Source organism: Lepisosteus platostomus, chromosome 11, assembly GCF_059453375.1.
Source record: "Lepisosteus platostomus isolate fLepPlt1 chromosome 11, fLepPlt1.hap1, whole genome shotgun sequence".
Classification (NCBI taxonomy): domain Eukaryota; kingdom Metazoa; phylum Chordata; class Actinopteri; order Semionotiformes; family Lepisosteidae; genus Lepisosteus; species Lepisosteus platostomus.
Genome location: NC_142621.1, coordinates 13659105 through 13679810, shown reverse-complemented (window position 1 = coordinate 13679810; position 20706 = coordinate 13659105). Strand labels below are relative to the sequence as shown.

Below are 20706 nucleotides of genomic sequence, written 5' to 3'. Positions count from 1 at the left end.
AGATACTGATTGGTCCCCTTTTGCTTTTTCTTCCTACTGAGTGCTCCTTTTGCAGCTTTTAAATGGCTGTGCTATTATATGACTGTGCTTGTCTGAGGCAGTGCAGCATGGTACGAAATAGACAGCATGTACAGAGTTGATAAGAAAGGTGTCTTACCCAGAGGGAAACTGTTTGTGCTTCGTCTAAGAACCACACTTTACAGTATGTAAATGAAGCTGAGAGAGCAAGGTCCTCCTACTTACTTCCTCAGTTAGGGTCTTATTGACATCAAAGCTGACAAAAGCCAGGAGGCAGGCTTACTGAGTTGGAAAAAAAAAGACTTCAAGTTGATACTCCACCAGAGTGAAAGAAAGTGATACCTTATACTCATGATGAAGGAGCACTGTTCAAACTTCAACAGTGTGGGGCTCAGACGTTCCAGTGACACTGCTTTGGACACTATGGAGAAGCTGAAGCCTGATTACATGTCCATGTGTTTATTTGCAGAAGACTCTTATCAAAAACTGGCGATGGAAACGATGGAAGAGTTGGACTGGTGCTTAGACCAGCTTGAAACCATACAAACTTACCGATCTGTCAGCGAGATGGCCTCTAATAAGGTAGGAATTCTGAAAATCCTGCACTTATACTGATATACTGATGAGATACTGGTATTTGTTTTTGATTAAAAAACAAAATAAAAAACACAAATTTACAGTGGCTGTTCAAATATTAAGCAAAGCATATAATGGTTCATTATATTGCATTTGCATAATAAATTTTGTCTTTATATAGTTATTGTAGTTATTGTAGCTATTGTGTGTAGTGCTGCAGTGTTTTTGTCTAAAGGAAATATCTCTAGAAAAGGCATCCATCTAAGTGAATGCTGTCAGTGATGATGTGAAAGGAAGAAAAGGAGCAGGCTTTCAATGATGAGAGAACATTTTTCAGAACTGTACTGTATGTTTTTAGTATAATAATGTATTTATTGGATGCATGTAAATGCATGTAATTCTTCTGGCTTTCCTGAAGTATTGTTAGGATAAAAGATAAAACATTATCAAAACTATTATACATAAAATCACAAATATTCCTTTATATGCGTGAAAGGGGTTTGTTTGTTTTTCTTTACTTATACACCAAAGAAAAAGACTGATAAAAATATTTTGTTCTATTTTATTTTGTGCCACAAGTTATTCACATTCCGCACTTTGTCCTGCTAATTACATGCTTCATCCCAGGACACAGAAATATATTATATTTATAAATGTTGTGCTGTGCCTGTGCTTTTAAATAGCAGGAAACAATTTTGTTTGTTGACATCCTAACATATTCTTTTAGATGAACAAAATTAAGACATATTAATTATAGCTTTCATTGCATTCAACAGAGCATTATACTTTGAATTTTAAAGTAATGTTGGATTATATGCACACGTCAAGTATCATACAAATAATCCAAGTTCAAGATGCACAATATTTTAAGTTTTTTTAATGTAATCTTATTGCCTCTAGAATTTTTCTTAACAAAATAGTCTTTGTAAGATAAAAGCTTTGAAAAGTCCATAAGGTTGTTCTATTTATTGCAGTTTCTTCCCCAATGATAACATTTTCATCCATAAAAGTGTACAGCCTCTTTGGATAACAGGATGTGTTTTGTTCAGAGCATGGTCAGGACTCAATAAATTCTGAGGAAAAACAGGGGCAAACAGCCGCAGCAGGATCTGGAGTGTGGCGACTGTGCAAATAGTTAGTGATTTTCCTGTTCCGTACTTCGTCTGGGTTCCTGGCTTGGCAAAACTACTGCTGAAAAAGTCCATTTCCAGACAGGGAGAAGGCAAGCCACAGCTGTTAAAAGTGTGACTCAAATTTCCTGTCTCCATCCTGATCCCTGCTTAGCCAGACTACAATGGCAGAAGAAGGGGCAAGCCTCACAGCTTGATTTTTTAGAACGTTACTAACGTCATTCGGAACAACAAAAGAACAAAATTCATGAACACACACGCTCAAGCTGTCCTACAGCTGGACAACAGAGGAATAGATTGCTAATACAGATGTTCTACAGTATTCAAGGATGCTTTAGGAATCCAGGGTTTTCAGTTTGCTGGTGCCTCTTGTAGGAGCTCAAAAACTTTAAATGACAAAGTTTTATTTGCTTAAAAAAACGTTTTGTTTGCATTAAAAGCTTAGTTTATAATATTACATTATAAGATCCTAAAAACATGAATATTAAGGAGTATTTTTTCATTTTAATTAAATTAAATGGAATTGTGAGATGGTATCAATCAGAAGTATTTGCATGTACTTTTCTCATTGATCACATATCATTTAGCTTAAAATCATGGATTTTCGCAATTGCTGGAGAAGTGGTGTATTAGCATACTTGGTTCTATACTAGTTGTTATAACAGCTTGTGTAGATAAATATATAGTAATTACCTAGTCCCCGCCTATCTCCACCTTGAAAACTTCTCTGTGTTCGTACCTCATCATAAAAGTCCCAAAAAACAATATTGCATGTGTTGCATTTTGAAGAGCCTTAAGTGTGTAGTTAGGAAGACTACATAATTAAAAACTACAATTAAGTGTGGGTAGAAGTGCTCATGCAAAATTAGTAATGTATTGTGGAAATTATGGAGTGTGCTTGAAAAAATGTAGTGTTTCTGTTCTGACCTTGTTAATACATGTAGAAGAATATAGGAGACTGGGAAACAGCTCGAAGCTATGGAGTTCTTGGAAATTATTTGAGCTGAGGAGAAACAACTGATTTTCCAGCCCCTTACTCCCTTCCTATCCGCTTTCAACAGTACAAATCTAGATTTTTCTGAAATTTGTCCAAAACACACCCTTTAAACTTGCAATAACATGAGAACTTCTTGAAAACTGTCTGTCGTTTATTGTAATCGTATTACGCATACTATTTACACTTCATATTACAGGCAAACTTCTTGATAATAAAATCACAACATAACATTGAAATGGTAAAATTATTAAAAGTTATTATTTTATAACAATGATAAAATACTACAGTATATCAATGTTATTAATATTCTCCTGTGTGTTAAAATTACAGAAGGTCAGAAGTAGACTGTAAATACAGTGAATTTTACTAATAAAATCTTATTTAGGGTTGATCTAAATTAATATTGAAAAATATTAAACTTAGTTTAGATATTGTGAGTTTTTTTAATCTGCCAAGGAGTGCAAATCACGGTGTTGCAATATGAGATTTCACCTTTCTTGAACACGAAAAGGTGTTCACCTGGGGCAGTTTAAGTGGGTTGGATATTGGCAGTAAATAGCAATCAGGTCACAGGCCTCAGTTAAAGGGTTGGCTCTAACACAAGGCGAGTGACATCTGATGCCTGAGTAGTAGCTCTGCATAGTTGAAGTGTGCAGAGTAAGTGCATGTGAGTCATTAGTGCTATCACATTTCCTAATTTCCGTCAGTTTGTACAAATCATTGCTGAACCACAGCACCAGAGCTCTTCAGCTTTTACGAAGATACTGAAGTGAACTTGGAACATTTCACTCATAAAAATGGGACTCTGTTGCTTTCAGGAGAATGAAAAAAAGTTATGGGTAGTTAACTGGTGGAAGCAGGTGAGTTCTTATGTGAACATTTTTAGCTTTTTTTTACACTCCTTGCCTCTTACCAGACTTTTTGAGTAAAATTTAGATATAATTCTTGATAAATTCAGATAATTCATAAAGTATACTGAATTATTTTGATATTTTTCAATTTACTTAATTAATTTAACAGTGTTTTTTATTTACTGTGATAAACTGTTATTTTAGTATGATATTCTTGACTGAATAATGTAGTTCCTAACCCTCAGTTTACTTTTAACCACGTTAACTGCAGCACTATATAGTACGGTAAAGAGCATTTCTGCAGTCCAATTACTTTTGTAAGAAACTAGCCAGCATTTTAGATTTATTGAGTGCTAATATAAGTTTGTTAGTTTAGTCTTGTAAGCTATGCATGGGTTAATATATTTGCAGAAATGTTGCAACACTAGTTATGCAACTGAATAGTTTGTAGTTGTTTTCATGTTTTATTTAGCTTTTCTCCAATGTTTAAGTGTGTATGTGTACGGCACCATGTGCAATGCGCTGAACAATAGCTTCTATCTTAAAGAACTAGGTGAATGTTTAGACTCGTTAACCAACATTACGCTGCTACAGTTTTTAGTCTGTGACTGTTTAGGCAACTGTGAATTGTGCTTAATTGTCATTGTTGCAGTCAGGGTATGGCAAAAGAGTTCAATTTTAAACAAGTTAGCATATTTTCTGTATACTGTATGACTAAAATATTATTACACTGCAGATTTGTCTTGTTTTCCTTACACATAAAACTTGAGGAAAGTCTGTGCTTGGTGTTATTTACAAACTACTCTTATTCTTGTTTCATACCCCATAAAAATAATTTGTAAAATAAAAGGTTTGAAGATGAATCTTGCCTGACACATGCAGGGCAGTTTGTTTCCTGTTTTTAACTTCATAATATGTTGTGAAATACTGTAGATAGTTTGATTATAGAATAAGCAGTTTAGAAAAACAGCAAGTGACATTTCATAAACGTGTATAACTTTGCTACAATTACGTATTGTAAATTGAAACATAAAATGTATAGAAAATGAACATGCAAACAAGCTGGACCATAGAGGACAGATTGTTCATAAAAATTAGATGTTCTGGGTTGCCGTAGGATTTAAGTTTTAAGTCTACTTGGGGTATTTCTGAAAGTGGTTTTAAGACTTCTGTCAAGAAATTAAAACCTTATTTGTTCAATCCTCAGTAAAGCAAACAAAAATTGATGATTCAGTTTTTTTTTGTGTTCCGTTTCACAGATCCAGAATTTATTGCTATTATTATAGAGGAATGTGCACAGTGCTTTTAACAGGAAATGTGGTTGTGTATTTGAAAATCTGCCAAATCTTTCATATTCCAAATTCCCCATTGCTACATATGGTGATGGCATACCTACGTACTTGTTTGCTTCAAACTGCGAAACCAAGATGACTCACTCTGGGGAAGTGAATGCATCATTTTGTTAAATTTCTGACTTTCCCCTTGTTTGCCTGTATCTTTCAGCACAATAACTTATGTGTTGATTTTGCTTCATTTTTTTGAGAATGAAAATTTCTTTTAAAATAAGTACTTTTCACATGTTCTCATTTGTCATAGTTGTTGTAGTTGAAGTAACCTTACGCATTTCTATACATAAAACACATAATTTAAAGGGAAAGCCCAGAATGGCATACACTTCACACTTTGGGAAGAGTGTGAAAAAGCAGAGGAAATTAAGTTATTTTAAATTAAGCCTTTCATTTAATTTTAACTTTACACAAACAAAACATAAAGGCCCTGGTTTGATTTTTTTCTGTTCATATTTTCTTCTTTCGCTTGAGTTCAGTTTGTTTGAAATTAGAATCCTGCAGGTTAAGAACATAGCTCCCACTGGTGGCTTAATGAAAAATGACTGAATGGGTAGCACATGTTAAACAATACATACAGAGGTGTTATTTTCAAGGACAGAGAAATATTTGATGTGTCAATGTTTTGTTAACCTAAAATATGGCCTATGACTTAAAATATGGCTTCAAGGCTTCACCACCCACTTCAGCATATAACATAAGACAATATTGTGGGTGGAGGGGTGGCACTGTGGCTAAGGATCTGCACCTGTGGCTGGAAGGTTGCCAGTTCAAATCCCGCAGCCGGCAGAGGAATCCTGCTCTGATGGGCCCCTGAGCAAGGCCCTTAACTCCAACTGCTCCAGGGGTGCTGTACAATGACTAACTCTGTACTCTGACCCCAAGCTTCTCTCCCTGTCTCTGTGTCTGTGTCTCATGGAGAGCAAGCTGGGGTATGCGAAAAGATGAATTCCTAATGCAAGAAATTGTATAGGGCTAATAAAGTGATCTTATCTTTTCTTATATTGGTAAACACTGCTTTGATGAGAGCATTCACATCAGTATTGTATTATGAAGGCTGTATGTGTACAGTATATACATATTTTGTGCAGTTAAATTTCCATGCAGTTAGAGGTGACCCATTCCCTTCCCAGCGCTATACTGTACACCAGTCGATGTACAAAGGCTCAGGAAATCCTCTGAGAAACCCCCCTCCTTCCCTATTAACCCCAAGGCTTCAGAGAAGGTCATGTTGTCTGGAAACCCCTTGCATCAGCTCGATAGTGTTACCTTTCCTATTGATAGTCCACACACTCTAGAACATTTTTAATCATTTTTTTAATGCAAATTAAATATTAATAAAAAAACAGATTTGTTTTTTTTTCTGTAAGAAAAGAAAGAACGATATGCTGTAATGTAGAGTAAGCTGCTGCTAACTGCTTTTGTGTCGTAATACAGACTTGAAGTGATAATTGTATCACAATTTCCAGAAAAAAACCCACCATAACCTAGTTTTTTAGGGTGGGGGTATATATTCAAATCTGTAATTTAATTACTTTAATATTTAGTCTAGGTTTGATATTTGACTGTCCTTAAGAAGTAAACCATTTAAAGAATGAAATTCACTCATCAGTCATTTGTAAACTTAAGCATATTTGCTGTAGCCTCAGCTGTCAGAGTGTATTAGCCTAGCATCCATTAATGGGATATTCACACAGCATTGCTCAGTGGTCCATACAAAAGAGCACACTGTGGATTCTCCCTTAAGGCACTGCAGACAAATGGCAATACATTTCGCTAGGAATTGTCGATGGTGTCACAGGCTGCAGTTCAGGCTTTACAAAAGAAAACATTTTGCAAAATAACACTTTTGTCAAAAGCAGTAAACTGGTGAACAAAATTCAGTTACTTCAGTTGTACTGCACAGCTGCAGCATACAGTAAGAATAAAAAAATTACAATTAAAAAATATGTATGATAGAGATGGCTAAATTCAGCACTGAAATCTTCTTAAAAGATAATTACAGTCACTTTGACCAGGTTTTTGTCTTTCAATGTCCTTTAAAGGTGACAACAATAAAAACATGCACAATGCCTGGAATGCAGGTATGCAGCTTATTTCAGAGAATTTAATCAGATGGAGGAATTCTCAATGCACATTTCAGTGTATCCTGAAATATGATTTCAAGTCATTGACTTGACATCATTTGATTCCCATTTATCATGCACTTCTTACACAATAGTAATTTTTATGCTTTTATTATATGAAGAGGTCTTTCTGCTTTAAAATGATATTAGTGAAACTTTGCAAAGAAAGCTTTGATCTGTTTTTTTTTTATTCTAGGCATGCATTTTGAGAGTTGCAAAGTTTCTTATTTTATCTAAATCTGCTGGTCTGTGACTGATCTTTACCTTCAAAATATAGTTAAAAAACTTTGATTTTATAATCTCAATTTTACTGTTCTTGTCATTTTTAAGAATTGTGCAGTACATCTATTTTAGGGGTGCAAATCACACTTTCTACTAGGTTTGACAATTAATACTGTAAATGTATTAAAGTGTAACCAAAAATGTATTCTTATAAAATGTTCCATACACAGGTTTCTGATGGTTTTCTAATTTCTTGAAGGGTGATACAAACCCTAATTGTATTAAGAATATATACTATTATTGATTTATTTGGACACATAGCTTGTTTTGGGAAAGACTTGGATATTGGCATATCGTGCATGTAATGATTTCTAGAAAAGCCCCTCTTAGTCAGAGGCTTAATGGAAGCATGTATAGCATGTGACTTTATCCCAGGCTCTTCAGTGATCTGTTTTGAAGGGAAACCTCACAGAAACAGCACTGGGAGGTCACATGATGCTGTTGCCATGGCGTTTAAATGTTCATTTGATTGGTACTCTGGTTCTAGACTTGGGTTTCTAGCAGTGTATACAGTTGAGGTGATGTCATTGAAAATGGTGAGAAAACCAATTACTCCCTGCTATCTACAGTACAAGAGAAAATAGCATGGTCTGCTGAAACACCAGACTCAGTGTGTTTTAAATCCAGTGACTGTGATTATATTGAAGAATCCAGTTGATGAATAGACACTGAATCGAATTATATAATTATTATGAATGTCAGTTTGCACTAAATGGAACACGTAATTACAGTACATTCACCTTTATTCATCTGTTAAGGGGGATTTTTTTCATTCAGTACATCTGCTGAGAGACCAAACAGTACAGTCAATTCTAGTCTATAATTCACATTACAAAGGTCTGGTCAAAATAATAAAGATCATTTCTAACCTCAAATAATTGAGGTTCTAACCTCAAATCATATTATTATGATTATTATTGATATCAATATCACTTTTATTTCAGACAAAATGATTCATTTATCAGAAACTAGTGGTTATGAGAAATAATGTCATACTTTTTAAAGAATTAGAAATATAGAGAGGTGAGACAGCAGAAACAACCATTTCTGACTTGAAATACAGTATTAAAAAAACATTGTCTCATTTGCCTGCAAATTCATGAGCCAGGCATTCCCTTAGAGTTAGGGGCAAAAAATAAAACATTGCAATGCTTTCCATTAAAAAAATGAAGTATTACATTCAAATAGAGTACTGCAGTGTTCAGGCTGAGAAACAGGGGACCTCCTGAATGTTTTTGCATAAATAAGTAGGGGGCTTCCTCCATTTTCTGTCAAATCATGTGTGCTTTCAGAAAATGATGTCTGGATTCTGTTGCTGGGGCTTGCAGACTAGAGGATGAGAATTTCTTTGCAGTACAGTGCATCTGAGCGAGACTAATCTGAAGAAGGAACCCCCTTTAGCCAACGAAGCATCTAAGGCTTTTCATAATTCATCAGTGTTTGCTGCTGCTGCTTCTGCTCCAAGCTAGCAAACTGTATATACTTGGATGGATACTGGCTTCTTCGTCCGATTCCTGATTTTATTATCTTGCCCTGCCACTGATTGAACACATACTGTACTGCAAAATGGAGTGCGCAAGTTGGCTGTCTGTAATACTGGATAATGGACCTATTTTGGGATTTAGAAGATTTTTGTGCCATTAAGCAGCAGGAGTATGGGGATTTGATTGTGGGATTCCTTTAACTGCGTCTTGTAATTTTGTAAAAGGAGGGCTGCTTGCTTTGCTAAAACGGGTTCCAAAATGCCTGAGGCGAACTATTTGCTGTCTGTATCTTGGGGTTACATCAAGGTGTGTACATGAGATTTTTTTTCAAATTAAATTATTTTGTGTAATAGTTTGGTTACTGTATATCTGTGACATACTGTACAGTAAAGACTACAGGCTCTGAGGAGCCATAATGATGCTTTATGCCGTCTACTGTATCTTCACTGCAAAAACCCCATCTTGAGGGTGGCTGCAGTTTTATGTGTTGCAGACTCTAAACCTATGTTTTTAATTTCTTAAAGCTTGGTTTAAACTGTGCAATTACTTTGCAGTTGATTTTTTTAACATGACATTAATGTTTCTTTGTCAGAAATAAATCCTTCTATTGCAGTCTTTACAAAGATGAAACGAAATAAACAAATGTTTGTTTTTGTAAAATGTGCAGTATTTCATTGAAAAAGGAGAAATAACATTTAAATAAGCTAAAATGGTGTTTTTTAAGTAATTACTGTAATTTTTAATGTCGCTTTGGAATGTTAAAGAATTCAAGTTGTATTACATGCATTATAAATTGGCCCTAATTGGTACTGCACAATTACCCACTCTCTAAAATGCTAGACGTTTACTTATAAAACAGTTTGTAGGTTTATGTCTCCATAATAATTACCAAAAAATGTCATTGGGCATGTTTCTAGAGGAAACCTCTGGAAATGAGCTTAGCTGTTTTGGGTAAAATCCAGTCAAAAACTGTACATGAATAACATGACTAACATGACTCCCCTTTTCTGTGCCTACAGTTCAAGAGAATGTTGAATCGGGAGCTGACCCACCTGTCAGAGATGAGCCGGTCAGGCAACCAGGTGTCTGAGTTCATTTCCAACACCTTCCTAGGTAACTAAGCTGTGGGATTTTACTTTCTTTTGAAACTGTATAGGTGCCTAAACATGTACTGTACGACCTTTAGAAACACAAGTACACCAAGCAATGCACATATGAAAACACAGTCAAATGGTAAAGATTTGAATAAAACCACATTTCAAGAATTTCTGACATTAATTCCAAGTATCATTTCTAGATAAGTTTAACATGAGTCAATATACATGCCACAAGAAATATGCATTTATTATAATGCCATATCGAAGTTTATTTTTATTCAGTAGGAGATGACATGCCTTTTGCTTTTCTTATGTTACACATTTGTCAGAAAAAATAGCTGAGAACATAAAAGTATTTTGCTCAAGTCAAATAAACTGTCCCAAGATGAAGATACCAAAAAAATCCATGCCCTGATAAAAAAATAAAGATGTTAATGAGTTCTTAATTCCCTTAGCTTGTTAAAATGAGCTTATTGACATTGTGAATAGGGAGAATAGATGCTGTGGGGTCATGAAACCTACCATTCGTTTTTTATTAATACAAAAGGCAATGGAGCAATGGTCGCTCACAGGAAATCAATCTTTCCCCTACTTAAGTGGCTGAGCACGTAGCATGCTGTGTTATACCGCAGTTGATTGGCACCAATGGTATTTACAGCCTTCTCTGATGGATTTCTGCATGTGGTGTTTTACTGCTCATCACCATTTATCTTAGTGAATAGAGCGTCTTGGTAGGGAGTAAAAATCAGTTACGTAGGAATTGGATAGATTATAACTCCACCCCCTTCTTTTCTTTTCTGTTTTCCAATTACGATGAGGTTTTTTAGATTGTTGTCGGAAAAGTTTGCATCTTTCCTTTAGAAAACAAGCCTCTTAGCAAGAATCTGTTGGATCTTTTCAACCAATCTACTGTACCTTGTATCACTCAAACTATAATTGGGAGGTTGCCACTTTAACACTGCAGATATACGTAACTGTGCCTCTGTTTCAGTCCAGTCTTATCCAGTCTGCAGGAATATTCATTTCTGCAGATCTTCCTTAGCAGTGCTGGTGGGGGGGGTTAGTGGAGACAGGAGGAGAGGAGGGGGGGTCACGCATCATGTATTATGCATTAGAGGCTTGGTGGTACCCCTTGTGGAAAGTGAAACGGCAGATTCCATGACTCATACCCAATTAGTGACTGAATTGTGACAGCTTGCCTTTTATATTTTCATGTGTTCTGAAGTTGCACCGTACAGTTGTGACAGATGGGTATTCATTTCAATTTCCTCATAGATATAAAAAAAAGGGATTTGGTGCAAAATTAGCAAGAGGCTGAAACTGAGCCGTCGGGGGCCATGTTTTTTTTTCATTGTGCACTTCCCTGCAGGACTGATTTTTTTTTGTTCTAGATTGTTTTTTCAAACTCACTCCCTCGTACAGTGACGGTCCCCGTTTTTCTGCCTCAATTTCCACGCAGTAAGGTATCCGGCTGTAAACCATTTTTAAAAAAACCTTGAAAGATTCAAAGATTCAAATTCAGCGTGGGTGATCGAAAATCCTTGCAAAGCAAGTACAACATTCCGCATTGCACCGCATTGTCGAAGCCACCTTCATGTGGGTCGCTGGGTTTCCTATATTTTCATTAGCAGGCTTGTGATGTACCAAAGCACATACATTGCCTTTTCTTGCAATGTGGGCAGAAAAGGAAGTCTTATGATTAATATAAGCAGTGTAGATACAGAGCTTGCTGGCACTTTAAAGTTAGAATACCCCCATTTCTCCATTTCATTGAAACTGAACATATTGTACACTGCAGAACCTTCTAAAAATACCCATGCCCAAATAACACAAGTTAGCTATCAACAATTATTACTCTTCTCAGCCACCCATGTAGAAAACCTTGTGTTTAAGTTGGTCTGGCAAGACTTTTTCTTACATTTTAAAAATGTGTGGCAATTTTTAGTTTAGCTACTGAGATCAGTAACTGCCACACATTACTCATCTTCTGAAATTCAAGTTTACTTCTTGAATTATCTACATATATGCTGCCCAGTAACTAGTTTTGCTAATAACATTTTGAATTACTCTATCACTAGCATTCTCTCTCTTCAAATGTGTGCATTCTGGTATCAAAAATGGTGCATTAGAGAAGCCCTTCATTTAAATTACTGTGATTGAGAAACCAAATATAAAGAAAACCCCAGATTTATGCCACTTTGACAACATGCTTATGAATTACTGCTTCATTCTTCATTGCCTGCCTTTGAAACACTGCAGTGTTTCAGCTCAATTACATTTTTTTCACTGTAGTCTTTAATTAAGATGAGGGGAAATAAAACACAACCATTACCTGAATTAGAGATAATTAAATCTGCCTCACTGGAGGCAATATAATAGAAAGCAACCTAACTGGGGCATAAAAAATACATGCCATATCGGAAGTACATCGGCGCTTCTCGATCATGAATTCACTTTATTGCCACTGAGTCACTGCAACATATTAAAAAAACTAATGAATGCAAACTGCATTTTTGTCCTAAGAAACAAAGCTAAATTATTATTTAAAAAATGTCATTTTTAAAGCAGGGCCACAGATACTGAGTATAATAAAATTGTTTTCAAGCTTGTGAAATGGAACAGCAAGGTGCTGAACATTTACTAATCCTTTAAAAAGTCGTGTAAAAAAAATAAAAAAACAAGCCATCAGAGTTTCGAAGCTAGTTCCTTCTGAGTGCTAAATGAGCAGCCCTTTTTTCCCCTCTGGTTCAGTCCAGGTGTAAGGTTTTAGTCACTTTCTGAGCACCTGGGGCATTTCATGAAGTGAAAAGCAATTGACGTCACTCAGGGAAATATGAGATGTTAAAAGAGAAGTAAAAGCTGGTTTTTAAACAGAAGATCTTTGTATCCTTCTATATAACCATAACAAAGACGAGGTTCAACCGCCCAATATAATACGATTTAGAAAGAAGCTTTTAGACAACATTTTCCTTCCTTTACTCTGTAAGCAGGTTTAAGTAGAAATGAAAGAACTTTCTAATCCCATCTGCAGCCTTAAATCGGCACCCTGTTCCCTTTTTCCTTGAAATTGGTAAATAAAGCCATATGATTTATATTTTATAGTTAAGTAATATAATCATTTTATTTTGATAAAATGCACTTTGGATTTTAAAAAATTATTCCTATAGAACAAGGTGAGAAATAAACCCCTGAAATGCTCATTGAAAAATCCTTTTCCCTCAGACAAGCAGAACGATGTGGAAATCCCTTCGCCTACATCGAAGGCCAGAGAGAAGAAGAAAAAGCAGCAGCTCATGACGCAGATCAGTGGGGTGAAGAAACTGACTCACGGCTCCAGCCTGACCAACTGCAGCATTTCAAGATTTGGAGTGAAAACAGACCAGGAGGACTTTCTTTCAAAGGTACCATATGCCCCTTTGACTTCCAGCCCCCTGGGATTTACTGGCAGAAACCTGCTGGAATGTGACGTGAAAATCCAGTGCTTATTGCTTGCTTCTGAAGTGACCGACAACAAGACAAATATTAATCAAATAAGATAAATGGTTAGTGTAGTTCCCGAAAAATGTTTAGATGTCAATCAAGCCAAAAATGTGGAAGTGCAAAAAGAAAAGGCATAATGAAGCCATTCATAATGCATTTTAAACTTTATGCACTGTTCAAAGTGTCCTCACACAGTATTTTTAAATCTGTGAATTAAAAATGTATTTTCGAAGGCCAAAATGTAGATTTTAAAGAGTTTACATACAAGTGGACTTAACTTTACCTATAGAGTCCTGTTTCAATTTTGTGAGTTTTGTGTTTCTACAAAATACTGTAACGCATATGGCCGACATTACAGGTTGTGCAAGCCGGCTTGCAAGCGCGGTGACATCACCGCCCTTCCCTGTGAATAGCAGGGACCTCAGCCTCCGGGCTGAGGGGCGATCTCCCTTTAGCTCAGCTGACTGGGTCCCTGTTGAGTGATGCCGGAGGCCCGGGTTTGAGTCCCCATTGATGGGGGGGCCGACCCGAGGCGGCAGCGGCGAGGGTGCATACCCATGTGACCCCAAAAGCGCTACAATACTGTTCATCCTTGGTAGTTTTCATGTGAATTTTAACAATGTCATTTACTGAACGTCTGTTTTCCTTTTGCTCAGATACTGTAAGTAACTGACTTTTTTTTCTGCAGGAACTAGAAGATCTGAACAAGTGGGGCCTTAATATTTTCAAAGTGTCGGAATATTCACATCACAGACCTCTCACGTGCATAATGTATGCCATTTTTCAGGTCAGTACATTTTCATTTTAATTGTTACTTGTGCATGAGGTGTATCAGAGTTTCCCTATTTTGTTTTTTCATTTAGGACTGGGTGTTAAAGTGGTCTATAAAACCTTGCCTTTGAAAGTCTAGCCATTAAGCCAGGTGTGCTTTCATTTTTTAGATTTGAAAAGCCTTTTAACTCTTCCTCAGAGAAGCTAGTTCTTTTCTTTATAGCTACAAGGTCTCTGCCATTTTTTAGTTTTTGGGATATATTGGGATGTTTTCTCATTTATCGTTTTATCTCACAGGAAAGAGACTTGCTGAAGACTTTCAAGATTCCTGTAGACACGTTTGTGACCTACATGATGACCTTAGAAGACCATTACCACTCGGACGTGGCGTATCATAACAGCCTCCACGCTGCTGATGTAGCTCAGTCAACCCACATTCTTCTCTCAACACCGGCTTTAGATGTAAGTACTTCTTGTTGCTGGTCTTCTCAATGAGTCTGGATTTGTAGTTCCAAACTGAAAAGAGCAAAGGTAGTTTTTTATTCTATTCATACTTGAGGAATAAAAAAAATACTTAATTTTATTATTTTATAAGGACTAGGCATTACTGGAGGCTTTTCCCTAAATCAATTATTGTGTCTTTTTGTGTTATTAGAATGCACACCAAATTAAAGTACACATTTCTGATATTTTCAAGTCTGATTATTCCACTTCAACTGCTTCATTGTCTTCATTTGCAGATCCATTGATCTGTAAACTGTTTATGAAACCTAGCTTCAAAAAATAATGTTATTAATTTATAACATGTAACATGTTCATCGTATAACCTTTAGCCTTATAGACCATGCCTCTTTGATTTACATTAGTATTTGCAACTCATCCTGTGATCTTTAAAAAACCTAAACATGTTCTGAAACTGCCTTTAGGTCTAAACCCATTACCTTCAATGAATGAGCTTTTTCTTGCAAAGCTGACTGGACTCCTTTCCTTTCACATTTCAGGCAGTTTTCACGGATCTGGAAATCCTTGCTGCGATCTTTGCTGCTGCCATTCATGACGTGGATCACCCAGGTGTCTCCAATCAATTCTTGATTAATACCAGTGAGTATTTTTCCATGCCCCTCTCTGTTTTGACTGGCAGGTTAAAATGTACGGACCAGGAGTTCAAGCTGGATAGTCGATGCCTCAGTTTTCTGTCCTCTGTTAGTTTGCCAGGTTCTCTTAGTCTGTCACGTCAGTCTCTTTTCTGAATTTGAATTTGAATTTGGATTTGTGTTTTCAGACTCTGAGCTGGCCTTGATGTACAATGATGAATCAGTGTTGGAAAACCACCATCTTGCAGTGGGTTTTAAACTGCTCCAGGAGGACAACTGTGACATCTTCCAGAACCTGAACAAGAAACAGCGGCAATCATTAAGAAAAATGGTCATTGATATGGTAAGAGTACATTCTGAACATACTATGCTTTTAGTAGAAAGTCATCTAAATTGTTTTAAAGAAAACTATAATAAAACATTATATATTATTTTAGCAGTAGCAGCATGATTAGTACTAATACAGATGTTGGTTCAGGTGCCATTTATTTTGTTTTATGTCCCTGCAACGTTTCTCTCAGTTCCTCCCGCCCAAAAAAGGCTCAGCAGTCAAAACATTGTATTTTTTTCTTTCTCCTTTTCAGAACAGAATGAACTCGCTTGTTCCAGGTTGGGTTTTGTCAATATTTATGTTTTTCTATATTCTTTTTCCCAGGTATTGGCAACTGACATGTCCAAGCACATGAGCTTACTGGCAGACTTGAAGACCATGGTGGAGACTAAGAAAGTCACAAGTTCGGGAGTTCTGTTGCTTGACAACTACACAGATAGAATACAGGTACCAGTATGAAGCATTGTGTCTGTGCAATAAAATCGGAATAAGGATGGGTGTAATAATAGGTTGTACCAATTTATAAAAATTTGAGCTTTCCTACTGGTAGTAATCGATCTAAATTGTCAAAGGTTATGCTGATCTTCTGTTGCTTGTATATTAGCTAATGGATCTAATTATTGGAACATCTAGAGTGAAGTCAGTTCAAAGTCATTATTGTGACAATGAGCAAGCACTTATTTGATATCATGTTTTCAGTTGTCACTCATTGTCTTTATGTGATTAAAACTAGGTGCTCCGTAACATGGTGCACTGCGCAGACCTCAGCAATCCCACCAAATCTCTGGAGCTGTACAGACAGTGGACTGACAGGATCATGGAAGAGTTTTTCCACCAGGGTGACAAAGAGAGGGAAAGAGGAATGGAGATCAGTCCTATGTGTGACAAGCACACAGCTTCAGTGGAGAAGTCACAGGTGAGTCACTGGCAACCGAGCACTTCAGTACTCTGAAGTACTGAAGTTAACCTTATTAATAAGGACCTTAATAAGGAAACTTAATAAACAATTCCAGTCCTTTATTTAAAGTAATCATTTGAAATCTGTGAAACTGTAAATTGTCTTTGAGTCCTAAATATGTAAACACACAGAAGCACTGAATGATGCATTCATTGGTTGAGTTGTAGAAGAACAAGCAGGAAATAGAAAGTTTGTGTTGGCGGCCAAATCCTCACTCATTTATTACTTTCTTTGCAGGTTGGGTTTATTGACTACATTGTCCACCCTCTTTGGGAGACTTGGGCAGATCTTGTCCACCCAGATGCACAAGACATTCTGGACACGTTAGAAGACAACAGGAACTGGTATCAGAGCATGATTCCCCAAAGCCCTTCCCCTCCCTTTTATGAGCAGGACAAAGACAATCATGGCACTGGAGACAAGTTTCAGTTTGAACTGACGTTGGAGGAAGAGGACTCTGAGGGGACAGAGAAAGATGAAAATAGCCAGGGGGAGGACAGTATCAGCAATGCCAAGTCTCCTTTGGGATACGAGGATTGCCTGGAAGTGGAGGAGCAGATGGGAGCCACACACATAGAGATAGTTACACACGATGCATCACCAGTGGACACATAATATTAGCCACGAGCTTACAGGGTCATTGTATTTGCAGATTGTTTGAAGGAGAAATCCTACAATCTCGCTTTTAAAGCCTGGGGCTAACTTTGGTAAGGAGGAGGATTCCTCGAACTTGCATTTGGAGTCGAGGTTCGTCAGACAAGCGGAAAGATGAAGGAGCTCTCAGGAATTTTCTTCAGAAAAATGGACCTGATTATCAAGCAATGTTTTGTTACAAACAGATATGGTATTGAAGGATCGGGGCCAACTAGGAATGTTTACTGGACAAGCATTGAAATGCTGACACTACTGAGAGATTTTTGTACCATCATTTTTTGTAATAGAATGTCAAGAGGTAGCAAATGAACTACTGATATACAGTACAGGTATTTGTAAAGCAAATCGTTAACTTTTCTGTAACATCTGTCTAAGGACTTTGTGTGCCTTTTTTACAATTTTGTCTTTTTAAAGTTTTTTTTTTAATTTATTAAATGCAATTTATTAATAGTCGTAAAAAGTTTTTCTAAAAACAGAAAGCTCAAGAGAAGAATCTTTTTTTTCTCAGATTAAGAGAATGCAAAGTCTTCCTTCTTCCTGACATTGGGCAATATCTGACCTTACAAAAACACTGGCTTCTTGAACAGGCTGTCACAACAGATCATTTATTCCCACAGAAGAGCTGCTTTGGACATCTATGTGTTAGTCACTCATCCCAGGTGGATATTATGTTTTAGTTTGAACACAGTTTTAATTTTGATACATAAAAAAATTATTCGAATAAGTATTTACTCACCTCCCACTAGATGATAAAACAATACATCCTTGTATATCACACAATCCACTGTAAATTAAAAATGGACAGATGCTTATAACATGTAACTAAAAGGTATTATTTAAGCTTTGTACCCTATTTTAATCACATTGTTTTATCTGTATATATATTTAAGAGTACATTTCATTATTTAAAATACAGTGTTCACCCGTGAACACAAATCACAAATCAGTTCAAATCCTGATAATGATCCAATATTTTAACACAGAAGACAAAAAAATTGGCATAAATGTACTATTATAATATATATTATAAAAGTACTTTGGGAGTGTATGAGGTTATTGCTTCATTTACATTTTACTAAATCATTACGCAGCTTAGAAATATTTTCCATGAAAAGCATTCATTTCTACTTTATGTATTATCAAAGTTTTAAAATAATCATTATGTGACATTTGAATCTTAGTAAAATAAATATTTTTAATTATAAATTATACTAAATGTGTTTAAACCTCCACTAGTACCATTAAACTCCTTAGGTCTTAAAATAATGTTTCCCTGCAGAATTATTAAATAGTTTTATGTTCAAGACATCAGACTGACCTAACACCTTTATATGAGATCAGTCTGAGATGATCGATTTATCAATTTTGATCAATTTATCAAAAGCATTTTTTCTTTTTGAAAACAAAATCGGGTGTCACTTTTGTCTGTGTGACTGTCTCATTGTCAGGATTTGATTTGAATACACTATCCAAAATTTTATAACAATCTGTTGCAGCAAACAAAACACTACCAAAAATGACTGATGTACTGTGTGATAATGTACTAGTCAAAAAGTTAGAGATATTGAAATATCCTGGTATGGGCTGGCATTACCAACATAACCTAAGCTTTGTCTGGATTTAAACTATATTGGGAACTAGCTCCTATATATACATATATACATGTATATATACACACATGAAGTACTGTATGTAAATTCCCTGATCTGAGGTTCATTTAGTACTTTTATAAATATGATAAATCAATTTGTTTTGTAGTGGTGAAAAGGTAGTCTTTTCCCTTGTGAGTGTCCTCAGAGGTACTTAAACTGCAATATCTTCTACCTTTCAGATTATTACATGTCGTGACAGGTCTAGTCTAGTTTAGTTTATTTAAAAACATTGCCAGAAATACATTAACACACGGGCATATTTTGTATGTTTCGGTCATATTTATCGTATGTTTCAGCTTGAAGGATAAATATCTTAGTTGCACCATCCCTTGTTCTGCATTGCACCTGAGCTCGTGTTGGTCCTTTGCTGTTTATAACAGTGTATTTATTACTTTTGTGTACATAATATAATGTTAATTGTAAATTAATTTTAATTTATATGCATTAACATTGCCTGGATGGGGTAGTGTTAAGGTGTAGAAGACTCCTTGTTAGAGTCAAGGTTTTTTCCAGTAATATTTTTTGATTTTTATTGCACAACTTTGAGAGCCCTGAACAGTAGCTAAAAGAGACATACGGAACCCATGGGTGACACGAAGGACTTGTGGATCTGCAATGAATATGAAAAACTGACTCGGTGAATTCTCTGTATTCTGACGTCATATAAAAAGTATTTCAACGCTTGCAGGACCTTAACTCTAATTATACCGCATTTTGAATGCAGATTGCTGATAAAGTTTCAGACAAACAAGGTTCAAGGAACAAAAAAATGTCTCCATTAAAAACACTTTATGTTAATTAGATTAAGGGAGATATTGATGGCATGTTACAATCTCTCTAAACACCAATGTGAATTGATATGAATTACAAAATGTGATCTTATGTAATTATTGTGCTAATGTGAACTATTTTCTGACCAAACTTGTTAGCAGTTTTGAAATTCAAATTGTCCGTATAACATTGTAATCTATGTTAAGCTTTTGGTCCAAATTGTGTCCAAATGGTTAGCCAGAATAGCACTATCTGCATGACCAATGGGTTTGTATGTCTGTTGAACACTGCATTGTTCCAGGTGGATATTTTAATGTTTTCAAGCGTTTCACACAATGTATGGTATAGTATTGTATATTGTGTTCAACAAAATCTTAAATACTTTTCTATGAAGTGATTAAAAGGAAGCATGAATATATTTATTTTTGTGTGGATATTTTTCTTTGTTTTAACATCAAAGTTATTTATGGTTAAACCAAAAATTAACAGCTTTTTTGCCTAGAAAAAAAAACATTCAAAGGTTTGACATACTGTATTTATAAACTTAATTTGCTTAGAGTTCACCAAAATGTTGAAACCAGCTTGTTCCTACTGCACACAAAGTTCTGCAATTTCCAAATGTTCTTCTGAAATATGTGTAGGAAATATTGCAATCATGCTTTTCTGCTCACTTTATATGACTTTTCTTCCTTGAGATTGAGGTTTCTTAACCGATTAAGTTAATGACAGAGAAATCAGATAAGCTACATTACAAGACATTTGTAGGAGGCCCCACAGTTCTATGCACAAGGATGGGAAGTGGTTGTGATACAAGTAATATCTAACAAAACCAGAAGTAAACCACACACCCAACGCATTTTCACTTTGCTGTCATAGTTTGCTAATTTGTGGCTTAAAAGTTTCAAATTGTAGACATCTTCAGTTCTCCAGGGAATAAGGAAGCTGCAGTAAGTGATTCATTGTTATGCGTCAGACACAAATAATTAGTTAGCAGAGAAAGATCATGAATGGAAATGATTTGGTAAAACAATGCATCATACAGTCAAGATCGTAGGTCTTGAGCATCAACATTTTATTTCTGAGGATGT

General features: G+C 35.8%; 1 protein-coding gene across 3 annotated transcripts in view; it reads left to right on the top strand.

Moving 5' to 3' along the window:
• pde4ba (phosphodiesterase 4B, cAMP-specific a) overlaps window positions 1–20036 on the top strand; it is a 147680-nt gene extending 127644 nt beyond the window's left edge. For all 3 annotated transcript variants that reach the window (XM_088598557.1, XM_088598558.1, XM_088598559.1), the window contains 10 exons: window positions 488–600; window positions 9830–9923; window positions 13130–13308; window positions 14076–14174; window positions 14456–14620; window positions 15160–15259; window positions 15441–15595; window positions 15908–16030; window positions 16317–16499; window positions 16779–20036. In XM_088598557.1, the coding sequence (XP_088454683.1) occupies window positions 488–600; window positions 9830–9923; window positions 13130–13308; window positions 14076–14174; window positions 14456–14620; window positions 15160–15259; window positions 15441–15595; window positions 15908–16030; window positions 16317–16499; window positions 16779–17156 (1589 nt within the window). In that variant the 3' untranslated portion in view covers window positions 17157–20036. The remainder of the gene's footprint in view (window positions 1–487; window positions 601–9829; window positions 9924–13129; window positions 13309–14075; window positions 14175–14455; window positions 14621–15159; window positions 15260–15440; window positions 15596–15907; window positions 16031–16316; window positions 16500–16778) is intronic.
• The last annotated feature ends 670 nt before the right edge of the window (window positions 20037–20706 follow it).